Raw genomic sequence first — 21,114 nt, forward strand, 5'->3', positions numbered from 1 at the left:
CGTGGCGACGGCTGGGAGCTCCCGTGCTCACCACGAGGCTCGGGCACGAGGCCCCTGCAACACGCGTGTACACACACACGCGCACGCACGCAGGCTCGACGGCGCGCGGTGCCTGCGCCCGCGGCGGGCGCGGAGGGCGAGCAGCTGTCCGCGCGGAGCTGCCAGGTCGGTTCCCTGCCCGCGGGACGCGCGCGCCCTCCCCGCGGCGTCTATTTATATGCGCCCCGGCTCGGCCCACATTGGTCAGGCGCCCGGCCGGTCAGGCGCCATCGCGGCGGCCCCAGCGGAGCGAGTGCGGCCGCGCCTCCAGCCGGGCAGCCCCGTAAGTAGCGGCGACCCTCCTGGGGGCGGGGGGCCCACCCGCGCGTCCCGGGTCCCTCGGCCCTGCGCCTCCGCCGCGCGCGCGCAGCCCCGCGCTGGGACCCGCCCGGCCCCGGGGCGCCCTCCTCGCCGGCCCGCGAGCGCTGGGGCGGGGGCGCCTGCCGGTCCGGGGGTCCTCCTGGAACCCGAGGACAGTGCCCGGCACAGCACACGGTCCAGAGTCCTCACTGCAGATGGAAGATTCTAACCGCCCTGCGTCTCCCTCCCGCCCGGACCCCGGGGGGATTCTTGAGGAGCTCTGTGCCGGTTAAAGGCTCCGGGGAGAATGCAAAGAGGCCGCAAAGGCAGCAGCGAAGGAGCCGCGTCTTTAGCGTCTCGCCCTCCCGGTCGAGGCGCGGGTGTGGTTCATTTCCATGCAGTAAACCCAGGGTTGTCAGTACCCCGCGAGTCTCGGGGCACGCAGGCCGGTCCGGAGCCATTTCTGCCAGGCTCTGAACAAGGCGGCGATGCTGAAAGGCAGTAAGGCCGGAGACTGGTGGGGAAGCCAGGGGCCCCCAAGGTAACGGCTGTAGGGGCGAGAAGAGCGCAGCCCCGGAGCAGTTAGAGATGGGGGCGGGGTCAGGCCCGGATGGGGGCGTGGGGAGTGGGGGAGGCGTGTCCGCTCTGAGAGCGGGGCCACTCGAGGGCTGCCGCTGGTCTGCGAGGTGGGCGTGTGTGTTAGTCGCTCAGTCGTGTCCGGCTCTTTGCGACCGCGGACGGCAGCCCACCAGGCTCCTCTGTCCATGGGATTCTCCGGGCAAGAATACTGGAGTGGGTCGCCATCCCCTTCTCCAGGGGATTTTCCCGACCCAGGGATCGAACCCGGGTCTCATGCATTGCAGGCAGACTCTTCCCCACTGAGCCACCAGGGAAGGTGGGGTTGCCAAGGCCTGCCAGTGGCCTCGCCGCGCAAATCAAAAACCCCCTGTCGCCCTGTCTTCCTTTTTTTTTTTTTTCAATGGGTGCTGGAATATGTCAGCTTTGCATGTTGACAAGTTACCAAAAAAAGTCTTTGCGCTGCCAATTTGCTATCTCTGGCTTCAGGCCCCTAAGAACAGGGGCCGGGGCCAAATTCCTGACCACACGGTGACTGGGGACTGATTTTGAGGGCCAGAGGCCTGGATGTCAGAATGTGTCAAAGGGGTTTTAGGCTGAAATTTGGGACCCTAACCGCGTAATTTCTTAGGTCGTCAGTCTTTTTCATCAACAAAATTCAAGGCTTTGCTGTTGACCAACTCTATCATTTCAGATTATAACATCCGCACATACTGAACATGTCTATGGGGGAAAAATACTAATTCAGGAATCCAGTAACTTCTTTTCCCACCAAAGCAGATGTAGGAAGACATTGTTCCTGCCTTTCTCCCAAGGCAGTTCTCATTCAGACTGGAGAAGTAGGGTGTAAGCTTTTGGATTTTCCAGTGACTCATAAGTTAGGTTGCCTACACTGTGACAGGTTTGAAAGGAGAGTCATAATGTATCCATATATCCTATCTGTCTCTCTCTATATATATACACACACTAATGTGGTTTACAATGTAGGTTACATTTTCAAAGTTTGTAAGTTTCTCTAATGTTAATACACATTTTAATTTTAAACTTAGTTTATACAATATTTAAGACATGCAAAAAGGCATAAGGAATAATAATAAAGTGCGTCGTGTGGCCACCATGCAACCATGAAATTAAGCGTGGATTATTCAGTCAGAGCTCCTTGGGCCCTTCTCCAGCTGTGTCCCCTTCCTGCCGTGCCTTCTGAGGGCAGGCGCTGCCCTGAAGGCGGTGTTTATAGTTACCTTTCATTTCTTTATATTCCACTAAACTTGCATGTATCCTTAAAGAATATACAATTCTTCTAACTTTCTTCTTTATTTGTTTATTTTCTGGTTGCTCTGTGTGGCAGGTGGGACCTTATTTCCCCGACCAGGGGTTGAACCTGCGGCCTCTGCGCTGGGAACACAGAGTTCTAACCACTGGACAGCCAGGGACGTCCCATGACTTCTTATTTTAATACAATGTCAGGCTCACAGGACGGATCTAATAGTAGCACAAAAAGCTCCCTAAAGCCCTTTACCACTTTCTCCAAATGTTTACGTTTCCTTTGTCATAAGATACCCTCCGTGTTTACTCTGTTAGAGTGTGTAATATTGCTTTGCATATTTTAAACAAGACGTCAATGCCACGCAGCCCCTGTTCTTCACAGTCTTTTCACACACTAAGGTTTGTGATCCATGTTGATACACGTAGCCCTAGTTCACTGTTTTCTTAAGCTTCTACAAGCTCTTTTTAAATACTGGACAATATTCTCTTGAATGAATATGCTCTAGTCTATCTGTTCAGCCGTTATTGGCTATTTAGGCTCTTTCCAAAGTTTTGATAATTCAAACAGTGCTGCTGTGAATTTAAACTACTTTTGACTTCAGCAAAATATAGAGGCACAGTCACGTATGAATCATTATTCAGAGAGGGTTGGATGACATCACCGACTCAGTGGACATGAGTCAGATTAAACTCCGGGAGTTGGTGATGGGCAGGGAGACCTGGCGTGCTGCGGTCCACGGGGTCGCAAAGAGTTGGACATGACTGAGCGACTGAACGGAACAACTTTAAAGATAATATAAAGATTATGAAACTAAACATCGTAAAAAGCACAACACTGGCAGTTTAAGTAAATTAACATTCTTATGTCCCGTTAAACTTTATAGCAATCCACTTCTTAAAACTAAGTATTCTGGACGTGGGTGAAACTGCATGTTGGATTTGCAGAGTAATTAGGCTTTATTCTTGTGACATATTTATCTTTGCTACTCATTTTTCCCCATTGTTATGGGCACTGTTAACACGAGTGCACCAATTCAGTCTTCTATAAATCGGAGCAGAGAATAACTCCCCATTGATATCACTGGGAACATTTGTGCAGCTTTATTTTGCTGATGAAGGGAGAATGCCCTCTGTGCCCCAACCCCCAGGGAAAAGTTGCTGTCGATTCTTGCACTGGTGAGCCGTGTCTGTGCCCGCAAGCAGTTTGTCTAGGAGCCCAAACTTTTTTTGTTCATAAATTATTTGCCCAGGTGTATTCAGCTTCACCAAGCAAATTACGCGTTGGACACGCATGGCCCTGTTCAATTCTCCCAACTATTCTCATATAATTCTCGACACTAGTCTCACGCCAGGAATCAGAAAGAGGCTGAGAAACTTGCTCGTGTTGTGAATGGCACAGCCAGGTCGCTGAACCCAGGCCTCAGGGACCCAAGAGAAAGCCCATGTCCCTCACCTCTGAGCCACACTGCTACCCCCCATGAGCACCTTGGCCCAAAGGACTGATCCAGCTCTGAATACTTTACTTATATACAGCACCCACATCTTCCTGATGCAGAACCCGACGTGCAGAAAGGTTCCATGTTCTAGGATGACAGCAAGTAGATGGCTCAACTCAGACCTAGGATTGTGGGGTGTGTGTGTGAGTTGCTCAGTCATGTCCAACACTTTGCGACCCCCTGAACTGTAGCCCACCAGGCTCCTCTGTCCATGGAAGTCGCCAGGCAAGAACACTGGAGTGGGTTGCCATTCCCTTCTCCAGGGGTTCTTCCCGACCCAAGGATCGAACCCAGGTCTCCCACACTGCAGGCAGATTCTTTACTGTCTGAGCCACCAGGGAATCCCAGACCCAGGACCGCCTCACTTTAAAGCCCCCGTCTGCAATACCAGTGTCTTCTATGCAGATCTTGCGTACAAGAAGCAATTCTGGGAACACTTATTGAAACATACAACTGCCCGAGCATTTTCCAGAGTTTCACCAGGAAAGTCATTTGGTCTGTAAATCCATAGCAATTAGAGTAGCTTTCAGGAGTGGTAGAAAAGGTGGATAGCAGGAAAGTGAACCAGTGAAGTCGCTCAGTCATGTCTGACTCTCTGTGACCCCATGGAGGTAGCCCACCAGGCTCCTCCATCCATGGGATTCTCCAGGCCAGAACACTGGAGTGGGTTGCCATTTCCTTCTCCAGGGGATCTTCCCGACCCAGGGACAGAGCCCGGGTCCCCCACACTGCAGGCGGACGCTTTACTGCCTGAGCCAGCAGGGAAGCCCCGTGGTTAGAAGGAACAGATGCTTAAATATATGCTCTCACCTAAAACAGTCATGAATGCTCTTCCAAATGTGAAAAGTATTATTTGTTGCTGTTGTTGTTGAAGCCAGTGTTTGGGGCAGAGAAACCATCCAAACATTTATTTAGAAAATTGATTTATCTTTGGGAATCTCGGGGAGACAACCAGATGATCTTTTTAAAACAGGACTCTGAGCCTTCCCCGTCTCAGACTCTCCAGCTGGACTGCAGCACAGGCTTGCAGACCGGCAGCCAGGCAGGGTCTGGACGGCGGGCTTCCTCCGACAGCAGTGCAGGCTTGTTGTCCTGCTGCTTGTTTTGTATAGGCCGCGAGCTCAGAATGAATTTCATCATTTTAAATAGCTTTTTAAAGCCAAAAGAAGAACAATATTTCATGATGTGAAAATGTATGAAATGCAAGTTTCTGTGCCTGTAAAACATCTATTTCTGGCACAGAGCGGTGCTCGCCTGTTGCACACTGCCTGTGGCTGCCCCTGCATCAGCCTCAGACACGCAGACGACCCCACCCTTACAGCGGAAAGCGACGAGGAGCTAACGCGCCTCGTGATGAAGGTGAAAGAGGAGCGTGGAAAAGCTGGCCCAAAGCTCACCGTTCAGAAAACTAAGACCACGGCATCTGGTCCCATCGGTTCATGGCAAATAGATGGGGAAACAGTGGAAACTGGCTGACTTTATTTTTCTGGGCTCCAAAATCAGATGGTGATCGCAGCCATGAAATTAAAAGACGCTTACTCCATAGAACTCTTGCCTGGAAAGTCCCATGGACGGAGGAGCCTGGTGGGCTGCAGTCCAGGGGGTCGCTAAGGGTTGGACACGACTGAGCGACTTCACTTTCACTTTTCACTTTCATACATTGGAGAAGGAAATGGCAACCCACTCCAGTGTTCTTGCCTGGAGAATCCCAGGGATGGGGGAGCCTGGTGGGCTGCTGTCTATGGGGTCGCACAGAGTTGGACACGACTGAAGTGACTTAGCAGCAGCAGCAGCAGTACTCCTTAGAAGGAAGTTATGACCAACCTAGATAGCATATTAAAAAGCAGAGACATTACTTTGTCAACAAAGGTCCGTCTAATCAAGGCTATGGTTTTTCCAGTGGTCATGTATGGATGTGAGAGTTGGACTATAAAGAAAGCTGAGCGCCGAAGAATTGATGCTTTTGAACTGTGGTGTTGGAGAAGACTCCTGAGAGTCCCTTGGACTGCAAGGAGGTCCAACCAGTCCATCCTAAAGATCAGTCCTGGGTGTTCATTGGAAGGAATGATTTTGAAGCTGAAACTCCAATACTTTGGCCACCTGATGTGAAGAGCTGACTCATTTGGAAAGACCCTGATGCTGGGAAAGATTGAGGGCAGGAGGAGAAGGGGACCACAGAGGGTGAGATGGCTGGATGGCATCACCGACTCGATGGACATGGGTTTGGGTAAACTCCGGGAGTTGGACAGGGAGGCCTGGTGTGCTGTGGTTCATGGGGTCACAAAGGGTCGGACACGACTGAGCGACTGAACTGAACTGAACTGAAGCCCTGCATTGCAGTGGCAGCGCTGAACTCAGACAGAAATCCCACGGAGCCTGAGGCTTCCTCTCTGGCTGTAGTCGGGTGCTTGCGTTAGGGGCTGATTAAGAAGGCAGGCTCTGGAGTCTGGGTTCAGGACTCAGTCCCTCTGGTTCTAAGATGCTCTGGTCACTGAACGTGAAGAGGTAAATTCAGAAGAGTTGACTCCGTGCTTCCCGCCTTCCATCAAGGAGAAGTGAGCAACGCTGGAAATTGCCGCAGTTCTTTTGCTCCACAGTGCAGTAACAGAGACCGTAAGCATACACCGGGAGAAACTACGATATGCATCCGCAGTGCCTCGTGCTGCGCTGCCCCGCGCTCACGCACATGCCGCTCGTGCCAGTGAGGCCTCCTGCGTGCCAGCAACAGCACCCACCAACGCAAGCTTGCTCAGACTTCGAAGGGACGGGCATCTCCCTCTGAACTGAAACGTACCGACATGAGGCATGTCTGAAGTGCCGCCGCCTTTCCTGTCCTGGCTCCGTCCTCGCGCCAGCTGTGGGCACACGGTGCGGAGGGTCAGACCCCGATCTGTGTAGCGCACGGCTGCCCCCGACCACTGCACCAGCGCGTCACCGCAGTCGGGCCAGAATCAGGCTCCCACCGGCCCCTGAAGCAGCCTCAGGGCGAGGGGTGTGGGGGGGAGTCCCACCCACCCTGCCCCAAAGGAGGGAGGCTGGGTGCTAAGGGAACGCTGGCACTGTGTGTACAGAGCTGCATGTAAGATGTTACCTGTGACGTGTTTACCAAGAAAACTGGCCCCGGGCCTTCCCTGGTGGTCTGGCGGTGGCCCCGGTTTCACCCCTAGGCAACGAACTGGATCCCACACGTCGCAACTAAGGGCTCGCATGCCACCCAGAGATCAAAGCACCCACGTTCCGCAGCGGCGCAGCCAAATGCGTAAATAAACAAGATGGAGGTTTAAAAACAGAAAACCCGTCCATCAGGGACCAAGGATTCCGTTTTTAACCTCTTTGAAACGAATGCCACTTCTGTTTTTATGAAACTAGTCCTAAGCCAAAAGTTTCAACTAGGGTGGCTTGGTTCCTGCCTGAAAGATACGAAGTCCTAGGCTGCAGCCATAACGCTTGGGTCCCCAGGGCCTCGTTTCCCTCCAGCGCCATCCAGATAAGCTTTAGGAATTAGCAAGGCTGAACTGCCTGGATCGTGTTAGATCCTGCAACGCCACCGGGAAGCTTGCTCGCGGCCTTCTAGCACTGTGGGGGTGGGTGCCCTCTGAAAGTCTTATATATCAGCAAACGGAATGGAAGTCTTCAAACATGTACTTCCTTAGAAGAGCGGTTTTACACTTTTTAGGGTGAGGAAACAGCTGTCATCTGCAAAGCTGACTGGTGTGTTTCTGTATAAAGAAGGCCACATAATATGCTTCGGACCACTCGTAATGTGTTGCAGGAGAGCTCAGAAAGATAATGACCGCCTAATTACCCATAGTTGGATTCTCTTTGTAAAAGTCTACAACAAAGCAAAAAGCAAAGGTTCACCTTCAGCCGGAAAACTCTCACACGTGAGCTTCACCCTCTTACTGGAGAGCAGCTGAGCCACTGTCCCATTCCTATTGCTGCTTAGCCGCTAAGTCATAGCTGACTCTGCGACTCCCATGGGCTGTAGCCCACCAGGCTCCTCCGTCCATGGGATTTCCCAGGCAAGAAGACTGGAGTGGGTTGCCATTTTCTCCTCCAGGGGATCTTCCAGACCTAGGGATCGAACCTGGGTCTCGTGTCTCGGCAGGGAGGCTCTTTACCACCGAGCCATTACGGAAGCCAGCTGAGCCGCTTACTGCCGGAAAGTCCGTCGAGGAGGGCTGCATTCTCATCTCAAGTGTAGGCTTCTGGGACTGACTAGTCACTATGATTCCACACCCTTGAGCAGTCATTTTTTTAGGTCTTACAGTTGCTATCATATCATTAAACATCCCTTTCATGCTTAACACTTCTTTCCTGAAATGAACTTTAATTCAACATTGAAAACGTGCCATGTCTCATTGAGACAGATGAGATTTCTAACACTTTACCGGATTACAGAAATTTAGAAAGCTTATAACCTTTACAAGGTTATAAGCGAAAAGCAAAGGAGAAAAGGAAAGATATAAGCATCCGAATGCAGAGTTCCAAAGAATAGCAAGAAGAGATAAGAAAGCCTTCCTCAGCGATCAATGCAAAAAAATAGAGCAAAACAACAGAATGGGAAAGACTAGAGATCTCTTCAAGAAAATTAGAGATACCAAGGGAACATTTCATGCAAAGATGGGCTCGATAAAGGACAGAAATAGTATGGACCTAACAGAAGCAGAAGATATTAAGAAGAAGTGGCAAGAATACACGGAAGAACTGTACAAAAAAGAGCTTCACGACCCAGATAATCACAATGGTGTGATCACTCACCTAGAGCCAGACATCCTGGAATGTGAAGTCAAGTGGGCCTTAGGAAGCATCACTACGAACAAAGCTAGTGGAGGTGATGGAATTCCAGTGGAGCTCTTTCAAATCCTGAAAGATGATGCTATGAAAGTGCTGCACTCAATATGCCAGCAAATTTGGAAAACTCAGCAGTGGCCACAGGACTGGAAAAGGTCAGTTTTCATTCCAATCCCAAAGAAAGGCAATGCCAAAAAATACTCAACCTACTGCACAATTGCACTCATCTCACATGCTAGTAAAGTAATGCTCAAAATTCTCCAAGCCAGACTTCAGCAATACGTGAACCATGAACTTCCAGATGTTCAAGCTGGTTTTAGAAAAGGCACAGGAACCAGAGATCAAATTGCTAACATCCGCTGGATCATGGAAAAAGCAAGAGAGTTCCAGAAAAACATCTATTTCTGCTTGATTGACTATGCCAAAGCCTTTGACTCTGTGGATCACAATAAACTGTGGGAAATTCTGAAAGAGATGGGAATACCAGACCACCTGACCTGCCTCTTGAGAAACCTATATGCAGGTCAGGAAGCAACCGTTAGAACTGGACATGGAACAACAGACTGGTTCCAAATAGGAAAAGGAGTACGTCAAGGCTGTATATTGTCACCCTGCTTATTTAACTTCTATGCAGAGTACATCATGAGAAACGCTGGACTGGAAGAAGCACAAGCTGGAATCAAGACTGCTGGGAGAAATATCAATAACCCTCAGATATGCAGATGACACCACCCTTATGGCAGAAAGTGAAGAGGAGCTAAAGAGCCTCTTGATGAAAGAGGAGAGTGAAAAAGTTGGCTTAAAGCTCAACATTCAGAAAACAAAGATCATGGCATCTGATCCCATCACTTCATGGCAAATAGATGGGGAAACAGTGGAAACAGCGTCAGAGTTTATTTTGGGGGCTCCAAAATCACTGCAGATGGTGACTGCAGCCATGAAATTAAAAGACGCTTACTCCTTGGAAGGAAAGTTATGACCAACCTAGACAGCATATTCAAAAGCAGAGACATTATTTTCCCAACAAAGGTCTGTGTAGTCAAGGCTATGGTTTTTCCAGTGGTCATGTATGGATGTGAGAGTTGGACTGTGAAGAAAGCTGAGTGCCGAAGAATTGATGCTTTTGAACTGTGGTGCTGGAGAAGACTCTTGAGAGTCCCTTGGACTGCAAGGAGATCCAACCAGTCCATTCTGAAGATCAGCCCTGGGACTTCTTTGGAAGGAATGATGCTAAGGCTGAAACTCCAGTACTTTGGCCACCTCATGCGAAGAGTTGACTCACTGGAAAAGACTCTGATGCTGGGAGGGATTGGGGGCAGGAGGAGAAGGGGACGACCGAGGATGAGATGGCTGGATGGCATCACTGACTCGATGGACGTGAGTCTGAGTGAATTCCAGGAGATGGTGATGGACAGGGAGGCCTGGAGTGCTGCGATTCATGGGGTCGCAAAGAGTCGGACACGACTGAGCGACTGAACTGAACTGAACTGATAACCTTTACAGCTGGCAGACTCTGCTTTCACGGTGTTGAAGTTGTCACCACCCTTGTTTCTCAGCTCGTCTGCTGACGTTTCTGCCATCGATGTTGATTCTTGCTGTGTACAACTTCGGCCACGTTACACCTGGACGAGGTGACAGAGGCTTGAGATCCACTCCTCCCATCCAGGGCTTCCGACTCTGGGAATGTCGTTCTTTAGAGCAAAGTGGCTAATTAGCTTCCGTTCCCCTGGGAAAGGGGAAGCTGAGACAAGCTTAAAGGAATTTTTAGTTAGACGTGTGCCTTTTCAGGCAGGAAGTAACTCCGCCGCTTCCTCTGCCTCTGGGAGGTAGAGAAGAGCCAAGGGAGGGTCAGAGGAAGGTGGGGGACTCCTGTGGGCTTTGTGAGTTTAGGACGATTTGGTTGTAAGTTTCAAGTGCTCTGAGTTCCCACATTGACAGACAGACGCTTGGCTGTGCTTTGCTTTCCCAAGCCCTGTTTTGAAGTATTTACTCCACGGCAAAGTCTGAGCAGAATTTTAGTGGACTGCTTTTCCAGCCAGCCTGCATGGCCCCTTGTGATTTTGCAGACCGGCCGTGATCGCATCTGGGTGCGTTCTGGGGGATGGCGCGTGTAAACTTGGGGGTGGTGGGGTTGCGTCTCCACAGAGAGACTGTCTCCTAATGGCCCCGGTCCGCCACCTGAGGGTCAGCTGAATTTGGTAACAAGAAGTGGACACGCAGAAGGTGCCCGTCTCGACTCCCTGCTGGTCCAGTGGTTGAGAGCCTGCCTGCCAGTGCGGGGGACACAGGCTGGATCCCCGGTCTGGGAAGATTCCACACGCCTCGGGGTGGGGGGTGGGGGACGAAGCCCGCACGGCCTAGAGCCTGTGCAGCGCGGGAGACCCCTGCCCTGGGAAGCCTGCACCCCGCAGCCGAGAGAGCCACCCAGCATCTGAGAGCCAGCGCCACAGGTAAACAAGTAAGATTAGTGTTTCTAAGGGTGTCCGTCTGTTCTCTCTTCATTCACCTTGGCAGGAAGGTCTTCCCAGCCCTCCTAGAAAAACCTCTGCCATTAGTTAGGGAAATATTGTTCGTGGTTAATAATTTATTGGTTTTTCTTTTTCTTCTTCTTCTTTTTTTACAGCCGATGTCTCCTGTTGCTGTTTACTCACTAGGTCGTGTCTGACTCTTTGCAGCCCTGTGGACTGTAGCCCGCCAGGCTCCTCTGTCTGTGGGATTTCCTGGGCAAGAATCCTGGAGCGGGTTGCCATTTCCTTCTCCAGGGGATCTTCCCGACCCAGGGACTGAACCCGAGCCTCCCGCTTGGCAGCCGGGTTCTTCACTGCTCAGCCACCAGGGAGGGGCCCTAGTGGTGGTCTTAATATAAAAAGTCTCTGCTTGGAATGCATGTTTACTTAAAAATACCTCTCAGAAGTAATGCTGCACGTGTAAATTTCAGAGAATCTTTTTCTTAGAAGAAACCTGCCTCTTTCCTTCCCCTCAGGAGTGCTTCGTGACATCTCTGTTGCTTGGTGAGTAATCAGACATGAAAACAGGCCCTCGAGAATCAAGCTACATTTAAAGAAGACCTTCTTGGGCACCGGAGAGGGCGCCATGGAGTGCAAGTCCGAGGGGAAAGAGAAATACCAGCACAGCCTGAACTTGCTGAACAGAATTAACAGCATGAAAGAGTTAGGGGAGATGATCGACGTTGTGATCATCGCGGAAGGGGAGGCGTTCCCCTGCCACAGACTGGTCCTGGCTGCCTTTAGTCCGTATTTCAAAGCCATGTTTACCTGCGGGCTGCTCGAGTGCACCCAGAGAGAGGTGGTGCTTCACGACATCACGGCGGAAAGCGTGGCGGTGATACTGCGTTACATGTACCACGCGGCCCTGGAGGTCAGCAACGCCAACGTGCAGACGGTGGCCGTGGCAGCCTACTTCATGCAGATGGAGGATGTCTTCCAGGTGTGTCAGAAGCACATGATGGCCCACATGGATGCCTCCAACTGTGTCGGCATCTATTATTTTGCAAAGCAGATTGGAGCTGAAGACTTAGCCGATCGATCGAGGAAATATTTGTACCAGCACTTTGCCGAGGTGAGCTTCCACGAAGAGATCCTAGAAGTGGAGGTGCACCAGCTCCTGACGCTGATTCAGTCGGACGACCTGAACGTGTCCCGAGAGGAGAGCATTCTGGACCTCGTCCTGAGGTGGGTCAATCATCGCCCGGACCACCGCACGCAGCACCTCGTGGAGCTTCTGAAGCAGGTGAGGTTGCAGCTGGTCAGCCCTGCCTTCCTGAGACAAGCCCTGAGGAGGAACACAGCGCTCCTGTGCGACGCGAGCTGCATCGACCTCATTCAGAACGCGTTCAAAGCCATCAAGACGGCCCGGCCGCACGCCCAGAACCTTCGTTACGGCATGGAGACCACCAGCCTCCTGCTGTGCGTCGGCACCAATGCTTCCGGAATCAGGTCGAGACACAGGAACTACGGGGACGCCAGCTTTTGCTATGACCCTGCATCGCGGAAGACCTATTTCATCTCCTCTCCCAAGTACGGGGAGGGTTTGGGCACCGTGTGTGCTGGCGTCGTCATGGAAGACAACACTATCGTCGTGGCTGGGGAAGCCAGCGCCTCTAAACTCTCCAGACAGAGGAGCAAGAACGTTGAAATCTACAGGTTTGTACCCAGCGATGTGCTTGGAAGTTTGTTTCCATTATCTGGCTTTGACCCTGGCAGAAGTCACTGCTGAGAGATCATGCTTTAAATCACATGTGTTCTGAATTACCCCGCGATCATGTATCTGACATCGAGGTAAAATTCATAATGAAAGCATCCACATTATTTTCCCTCTCCCTTTCGTTGTTAAGAATCTGCCTGTGATGCGGGAGACCTGGGTTCAATCCCCAGGTTGGGAAGATCCCCTGGAGAAGGGAAAGGCTCCCCACTCCAGTATTCTGGCCTGGAGAATCCCATGGACTGTGTGGTCCATGGGGTCGCCAAGAGTCGGACACGACGGAGCGACTAACACCCGCTTCCTAAACCTCTCATAGTGTAGAACGTTGGCAGCCAAAGAATGCTTCAACCTAGAGCTGTAGGAGAGCAGTGTCTGCTTAGCAGTCGCGTCTGTCCAGGTCTTGTACGTGGAGACAGCAGGAACGCAGCCCTGAGACGGGCCTGGGTGAGTAAGAACCGTGCAGGTAGGCCCTGAAGCCCTCCTTACACACCAGCCCCTCTCGGGGCCCTTGAGCCAGACTTTCTCAGAGTTTTCGCTCGGGAAGTGCTTCTTGACAGCAAAGTGGGGACAGAGAGAGAAGGAGAGGTCTCTCTCTAGCTGTCACCTCCTCGCATCGCAGGACCGCTTCAGGCTCCAGCGGGCGCCCCTCACCCGCACACGCTGAAGGCACGTCGCTTCTGCCCAGCAGTGGGGGCGGGCATGGAAACCCCGGGCAGTGCCTGCCCCTCTGGTCTCTGCCCACGGCGACAGAGCGGGTGCGGGTTCGGACCCCAGGTCCCCGGGGGAAGGGGGCCTGGGTCTCCTGGGGGGAGTTTCTGGGCCCCTGACACTCGCTTCCTGTTGCTTTTCCCCTTGGAGCCTCAGGGGGAAAAGCCTTCAATCTTTCGCAGCAACAGGGTCTTTTCTAATGAGTCAGCTCTTCATCAGGTGGCCAAAGGATTTGAGCTTCAGCTTCAGCATCAGTCCTTCAGCTGCATATTCAGGATTGATTTCTTTTAGGATTGACTGGGCGGATCCCCTTGTAGTCCAGGGACTCCCGAGTCTTCTCTAACACCACACTTCGAGAGCACTGATTCTTCGGTGCTGAGCTTTCTTTATGGTCCGACTCTTACACCCGTGCCCGCCTACTGGAGAAGCCGTGGCTCTGACTGGACGGCCCTTTGCCGTTGTGAGAAGCGCTGCTTGGGGCTCGAATGAGGTTCCTCTGCTGTGCACATAGTTAAGGTCTCACAGTACTTCCTGAGGGCCCCTCAGTGCCAGGCTTGCGATTTGTCGTTTCTGTTTAGTCGATCAGTGGTGTCCAAACCTGCAACCCCGTGGACTGCAGCACGCCAGGCCTCCCTGTCCATCGCCAACTCCCGGAGCTTGCTCACACTCATGTCCATTGAGTCGGTGATGCCGTCCAGCCATCCCATCCTACCTCATCCCCTTCTCCTCCCACCCTCAATCTCTCCCAGCATCAGGATCTTTTCCAGTGGGTCAGTTCTTTGCATCAGGTGGCCAAAGTACTGGAGCTTCAACATCAGTCCTTCCAGTGAATATTCAGGACTGATTTCCTTCAGGATGGACTGGTTGGATCGCCTTGCCATCCAAGGGACTCTCAAGAGTCTTCTCCAACACCACAGTTCAAAAGCATCAGTTCTTTGGTGCTCAGCCTTCTTTATGGTCCGACTCTCACATCCATACATGACTACTGGAAAAACCATAGCTTTGACTATATGGATCTTTGTTGGCAAAGTAACTGTATCTGCTTTTTAATATACTGTCTAGGTTTGTCATAGCTTTTCTTCTAAGGAGCAAATGTCTTTTAATTTCATGGCTGCAGTCACTGTTCACAGTGATTTTGAGGCCAAGAAAATAAACTCTCTCACTGTTTCCATTGTTTCCCCATCTATTTGCCATGAAGTGATGGGACCAGATGCCATGATCTTTGTTTTCTGAATGTTGAGCTTTAAGCCAGCTTTTTCACTCTCCTCTTTCACTTTCATCAAGAGGCTGTTTAATTCCTCTTCACTTTCTGCCATAAGGGTGGTGTCATCTGCATATCTGAGGTGACTGATATTTCTCCCGGCAATCTTGATTCCAGCTTGTGCTTCTTCCAGCCCAGCGTTTCTCATGATGTCCTCTGCATAGAAGTTAAATAAGCAGGGTGACAATATACAGCCTTGACGTACTTCTTTCCCGATTTGGAACCAGTCTGTTGTTCCATGTCCAGTTCTAATTGCTGCTTCCTGACCTGCATACAGGCTTCTCAGGAGGCAGGTCAGGTGGTCTGGTGTTCCCACCTCACCAAGGGAACATCTCTTGCAAAGACAGCCACAACAGAGGGCAGAAGCCGAGCGGACCCGGCAGAGGCCTGTGGTGGGCGCGAGCGCCTCTGCCTGCGTTTCCGCGGCCGTGCCCGCGTCGGCAGCTGCCCTTTCCCCAGACGCTCTCCAGCTTGCCTGCACCCTGTAGGTCACGGGTCTCCACGCAGATGCCCTTCTTCTCGACTTAACAGAGGGAGGGGACTGTGCCCTGCAGTCGGTTCTTTCTGTTTTAAAAGCACGCCTCACCATCCCCTTCGTCCCTCACACTTCGGTAGACAAGCAGCTGAGGACAGTCGCCTTTCGACCGACGGCCTCTGAAAGGACGCCGCGTGCTTCCCCACGGTCGTTGCCTTCTTTGTGATGCATCCGAGACAGTGAGCTTCCACAGCTTCATCTGGGCGTTTTAGCTCCTCATCCTTTGTGCAAAATGCTAAATCAATTACCAAGCTGCCCGGCAAACATGTATTCCCAACCTTCAAGGGATATATTTTTGTTCTTGGCCTCTTAAACCATGTCTCAGAAAAACAAAAACTCAGCTTTTGAAGATTTTTTTTTTAACGTGGACTCTTCTTAAGGTCTTTATTGAGTTTGGGACAACGTTGTTTCTGTTTTCTCTTTTGGGGTAATGTGTGTGGGGTCTTAGCTCCCCCACCAGGGGTGGAACCCCCACTCCCTGCGTTGGAAGGTGAAACCCTAACCACTGGGCCACCAGGGAGGTCCCCCAGACCCCCAAACCCATTTTCCATCCTATTGACAGGCTCACCGTCTGTTCCAGGAGCCCTCGCCTGTAGACGCGCGATCCTCCCTTCTCTAAAATCCCCTACAGTTCAAAGCAGTGGTGAAAATGTTGTCTGTGCTGCTAGGAACTCTGGTTTCCTGCCTAAAATCACTGAGAAGACAGCTGTCCTGAGGGTTGATAAATGCTGGCCTTCAGTTTGTGACCAGCCAGACAAACCTGAAGGAAAAGAGCAATCTTTGGGTTGAAAAGAACAATCTTCCAACTTCCCTGTCCAACCTGAAGTAAAACGTCATCCTGGGGAAGAATGTAAGGGTTGGTCTAGAACAGTTGGGGGAAAATGCCTGTAATAGGTTTAACTGTCAAATGTTTGATGCACGATAAGTAACCTATACATAGAAGCTGTACTCTGTATAGAACACACATAATTTTTTCACCTGTTTCCAAACAGAACCTTTCTTTTTCTTATTTGCCATATTTTTCCTGGGGTTTTCCAGGCACGACTTAGCGATCGAACGCCACCACGTGTCACTGTCTTATATTGATGTTTCTTCCTCCCCAGTTAGAAGAACCAAATCACGTTGTTTTTGGAAAAGAAACTTGTGTTTCTCTGGCAGCTTGTTTTCACATTGAATCTAATCCTGGTTCTCTCTGTTAATTCACAGGTACCACGATAGAGGAAACCAGTTTTGGGAGAAGTTATGCACGGCAGAATTTCGAGAGCTCTACGCTCTGGGCGCCGTCCGTAACGACCTCTATGTGATAGGAGGACAGATGAAAGTTAAAAACCAGTATCTTATCACAAACTGTGTTGACAAGTACTCTGTGGAACGGGACACCTGGAAAAGGGTGTCTCCGCTTCCTCTGCAGCTGGCGTGCCATGCGGTTGCCACAGTGGACAATAAACTCTACGTGATTGGAGGCTGGACCCCTCAGGTTAAGAGAGCTCCTGTGTGCTACGTGGCACCGCTGCGCTGAGCCTGGCCGCTCTGCTGAAAATCGTGCAGTTGTTGAATACTAAAAGAGGGTGGCTCCTGTTTTTGGTAGCATGCTTTTTATTTTATAGAATATTAAACAGAAGATTTTAAAGTGTGAGAGCAGCTCTGCTGTTTAATCACCAAGTCGTGTCCAACGCTTTGTGACCCCGTGGACCGCAGCCCACCAGGCTCCTCTGTCCACGGGGTTTCCCAGGCGAGAACGCTGGAGTGGGCTGCCATTCCCTCCTCCAGGGGGTCTTCCTGGATCAGGATTCAGATCTCATCTCCTGCATTAGCAGGCGGGTTCTTCGCCACTGAGCCGCTTGGGAAGCCTGATAAAGCAGTTTAGGGGAATGAATTTTATTTTTTTTTTTTAGGGGAATGGCTTTTAAAGTGCGTTATTCTAGACCTGACTTCACTCAGTATTTTGCTGTGTCCCTCAAAACCCACCCATTCTTGCGGACGATGAAGGAGGCCTGTGCGGAGGGCTTCTGTGTGGGAAACATCTCAGCTGGAGGCAGAGAAGTGGGACCCCCAGCCCGGTTCTGTCTGCGTGTAACTCTCTGGTCTTTTTCATATAAAGCTTCTCACTCGAAGCAGGAAGTTGAAATGCTTATCTGTGATTTCACAGCCATTTTCACAAGAGGGTGCTCCCTCTGTCTCTGCTGGGCGTCAGAGGGAGAGACGGAGGCCAGGCTGAAGCTCGGCGGCAGGGCTGCAGGACGGAGGAGCCCGCGGGCCGGGGCCACAGGGGCCGCTTCTCTGCGCTTTGCAGGCCCTGCCAGCGCCTGGGGCTGTCACAGGAGCCTCACGCAGCTGCCTTCTGCCCCGGCCGCCCAGTGTTTGTGGAAAGATCAGTCTCACTGCTCACTGTCCGTCCCCACGGCGTTGTCGTCGTTGTTCAGCGGCTGAGTCGTGTCTGAGTCTTTGTGACCCCAAGGACTGCAGCACGCCAGGCTTCCCTGTCCTACACCGTCTCCCGGAGCTTGCTCAAACTCGGGTCCATCAGGTCGGTGATGCCGTCCAGCCATCTCACCCTCTGCCTCCTCCTTCTCCTCCTGCCCTCAGTCTTTCCCAGCATCAGGGTCTTTCCCAATGAGTCGGCTCTTTGCATCGAGTGGCCAGAGGACTGGAGCTTCCCACGACGTATACTAGTTCTATTTTTGCCTGTCTGAGTTCTCCGTTCTCCAGATCTGCTTCCTGATACATCAGCTGTCTGATACATCTTTTTGCAGTCATTTCATGAGCTTCCATTTTGCCTTTTAGGAGGTATCATACTTGTTTTTAAAATTTTAAACTTCACGTTTAATACATGTTGTAAACTCATGCTATGCATTGAAAATTAACTTAGATTTAATCACAGCTAGTAGCTGAAACCTGACAGAGTTTTTGTAATTAAGCTTTTTCAGAGCTATTCACGACGTAGTTAATTTTGCATGAATATGCTCCAAAGAAAAGCTTTCCTTTGATTTTTTTAGCAGTAAAGTAGAGATTAAATACTTAAATTATAAGGAAAATTAAAACAATAAAGTCAGTATTTCCTAATTTATAATGTCTTTGAACATGTGACTGTTTCCTGGATAATGAAAGCCTTTGCTAACCTGTGCAGAATACAGAGCATTACGTTACAGGGAAGCCTGGGGCTGTGATTGCAGTAAAGTGTTTATAACCCTGAGCCGAAACTCGTTCCATGACCTTCATAAGCAAGGAGACTGTTCCTGTGTTGAACACCGGCCCGAAAACAAAAGCGAAAGATACCGACTCATCTTTAGCTTTGGCCCGAAAACAAAAGCGAAAGATACCGAGTCATCTTTAGCTTGACGTCTTAGAAGTTCCTAACACGTTGCAGACAGAAAATATTGCTTTACCTGAAGTTTGTTACTGTTGTTGCTGGAAATTTAGGAGTAGGGAAAGCCACATACATCTACGTGTATTTAGCTTGTAATGTTTCTACTCATGATATATGGATATACATTTATTATATATATACATTTATTGTATATATTTATATACATTTATTATATATACACATTTATATACATTTATTATATATTTATATACATTTATTACATATTTATATACATTTATTATATTTATATACATTCATTGTATATATTTATATACATTTATTATATATAATTATATATACATTTATTACATATTTATATACATTTATTACATATTTATATACATTTATTATATATTTATATACATTTATTATATATTTATATACATTTATTGTATATATTTATATACATTTCTTATATATTATATATATTTATATACATTTATTTTATCTATATAATAAATGGGCTTCCCTGGTGGCTCAGTGGTAAGGAATCTGCCTGCAATGCAGGAGACCCAGTTCAATCCCCGGGTTGGGAAGATCCCCTGGAGAAGGAAATGGCAACCCACCGCAGTATTCCTGCCTGGAGAATCCCACGGGCAGAGGAGCCTGGTGCGCTACAGTAGCCCATGGGGTCGCAAAGAATTGGACACGACTCGGCAACTGAACAGCAAATGTAAAATAAATACATAAAAATAACTGCAGATACTTTCCATCAATCCGTGTGTCTTTAAAATTAAATTCAAACCACTCCTATACTTTGGTATAAAAATGCTCTCATTCCTAAAACACTCAGTTGGTTTTTAGCTTTGCTCTATTTCGATTATAAAAATGTTATAAAGAAAAACGCTTTATAAATTATTAAAGTTAGTTTCTCACAAGTATTATTTAACCAACCACTATGAAGCTTGGTAAAATGAAACTACACTTTAAATAGTGTTCAATAAACCTTGGCTTGATTTTTAAGGCTTTGCAATGCTTCATTAAAAAAAAAAAAAAGTGGTATTGTCTCCCTGCTAAAATCACAGGTTCTTTGCTAAAACCAACACCTTAGCGCCATTAGCACAGAGTATAAATCCCTCCACTATTGACAGTGTCCTTACAATCCCAAGCCTTGGGATTTGGTGTGTCTGTGAATATAAGTCACTGCATTAACCTCTATTTATCTTGGCTGTCTGCTTTGATTAATTGCACTCATGTGCTCACAACGATCTCTAAATGGGCTGTTATTATATTGGCTGTCATATTTCATATAGATGGATCTTCCTGATGAAGAACCTGATCGATTGAGCAACAAGCTGTTGAGATACGACCCCAGCCAAGACCAATGGACGGAGCGGGCGCCCATGAAGTACTCCAAGTACCGGTTCAGCACAGCTGTGGTCAACAGTGAGATTTATGTTTTGGGTAAGGAGAAGCTAAATGGCTCCTTTTATTTTTCTCAGCCGTTTGCCTCCATGAAAATGAAATATTCTTCCTTCTCACATCCCAGTTCAACTACACACACCACTAGCCTCCAGTGTTCTTTTATTTTCTAGAGGACAGTCAGATAAGATTACATGAAAGTCCACTGACATGTTGAAGGCAAAGTTACTTTTATCGAATTTTTCAGTCATCTGGAATCCAAGATCAGCAGTGATACATCATTGTATACCCACCAGCTAAAATGCTGTGAAAAGGCAGTAAGCCTTTGGCCACCTACGTGGATCCAAACATAGGCTTTAATAACCAATGGTTCTCTCCACTAATTAAAGAAACAGGTTATGCCAGTCCTCTTCACTTGCCTCACTCACCAGAATTCCACTAAGGTGGCATCAAATGATGTTTTATCTGAATGCATTTGTCCCTTATCTCTGGAATAAGCGTGTGTGGTCTTGTGCTGGCCAATAGGGGTTGGTGAGAGGCTGGTTCCTTCCCACTGAGGTGGGTCTGAGTGACTCCAGAGCATCCTTGGTGCCTCCCTGTCCTTCCCAGTCCTTGCCTAAGCTGCTTACTTCCTCCTAACGTCACCCTCTGCCAGCCTGCCTTCCCCTCCCATGAGCATGGGCAGACAGGGGCTGAGACAGGCTGAGCGCACTGGTAAAATGATGCCGATTCTTAATTTCAACCCCTTCTGCAATGCTGGCCAACTGGCAAAAATAATGGGTAACAGAGAAATGGCAAAAAAAAAAAAAAGAAGAAAGAAAGAAATATGGGCTGAAAGCAAACCAAGTCTTTGAGTAGCTTCTTTTTTTTTTTTAAAGCTAAATGGAAGCCATTATCTCTTGGCTGCATGCACAGCATGAAGCAGAATAATTAACGTGCTGCAACATTAATAGTTGTGTGATTTTAAGAACAAGAACATTGCGCCACATGCTGTATGACCGCCTCAGTTAGGAGACTCGCTTGAGGTTATAATTAAGTTTTTCCTCTGGGTAGACGTTTGTTGCTTTTGTTATAACCATGCGCAGAGCCATCGCCCAGTAGAGATAACATCTATGCTAGGATCAGTCTCCTGGGATTGATGTATATGGAACTCGAGGAGCACAGGGCCGATCTACTGATTGTATTAACG

The 21,114-nt window shown here is 49.4% G+C and overlaps 1 protein-coding gene across 5 annotated transcripts in view; it reads left to right on the top strand.

Annotated features, from left to right (window-relative positions):
- The first annotated feature begins 251 nt into the window (after positions 1-251).
- KBTBD12 (kelch repeat and BTB domain containing 12) overlaps positions 252-21,114 on the top strand; it is a 53,424-nt gene continuing 32,561 nt past the window's right edge. For 2 of the 5 annotated variants that reach the window (XM_052639100.1, XM_052639043.1), the window contains exons 1-5: positions 292-322; positions 5,578-5,858; positions 11,455-12,634; positions 16,403-16,673; positions 19,817-19,967. In XM_052639100.1, the coding sequence (XP_052495060.1) occupies positions 11,565-12,634; positions 16,403-16,673; positions 19,817-19,967 (1,492 nt within the window). In that variant the 5' untranslated portion in view covers positions 292-322; positions 5,578-5,858; positions 11,455-11,564. Of the gene's footprint in view, positions 323-5,577; positions 5,859-11,454; positions 12,635-16,402; positions 16,674-19,816; positions 19,968-21,114 lie in introns of those variants that run through there. The other 3 variants (XM_052638977.1, XM_052638897.1, XM_052638821.1) reach the window with 3 other exon arrangements.

This window comes from Budorcas taxicolor, chromosome 1 (genome assembly GCF_023091745.1).
Source record: "Budorcas taxicolor isolate Tak-1 chromosome 1, Takin1.1, whole genome shotgun sequence".
Taxonomy (NCBI): Eukaryota; Metazoa; Chordata; class Mammalia; order Artiodactyla; family Bovidae; genus Budorcas; species Budorcas taxicolor.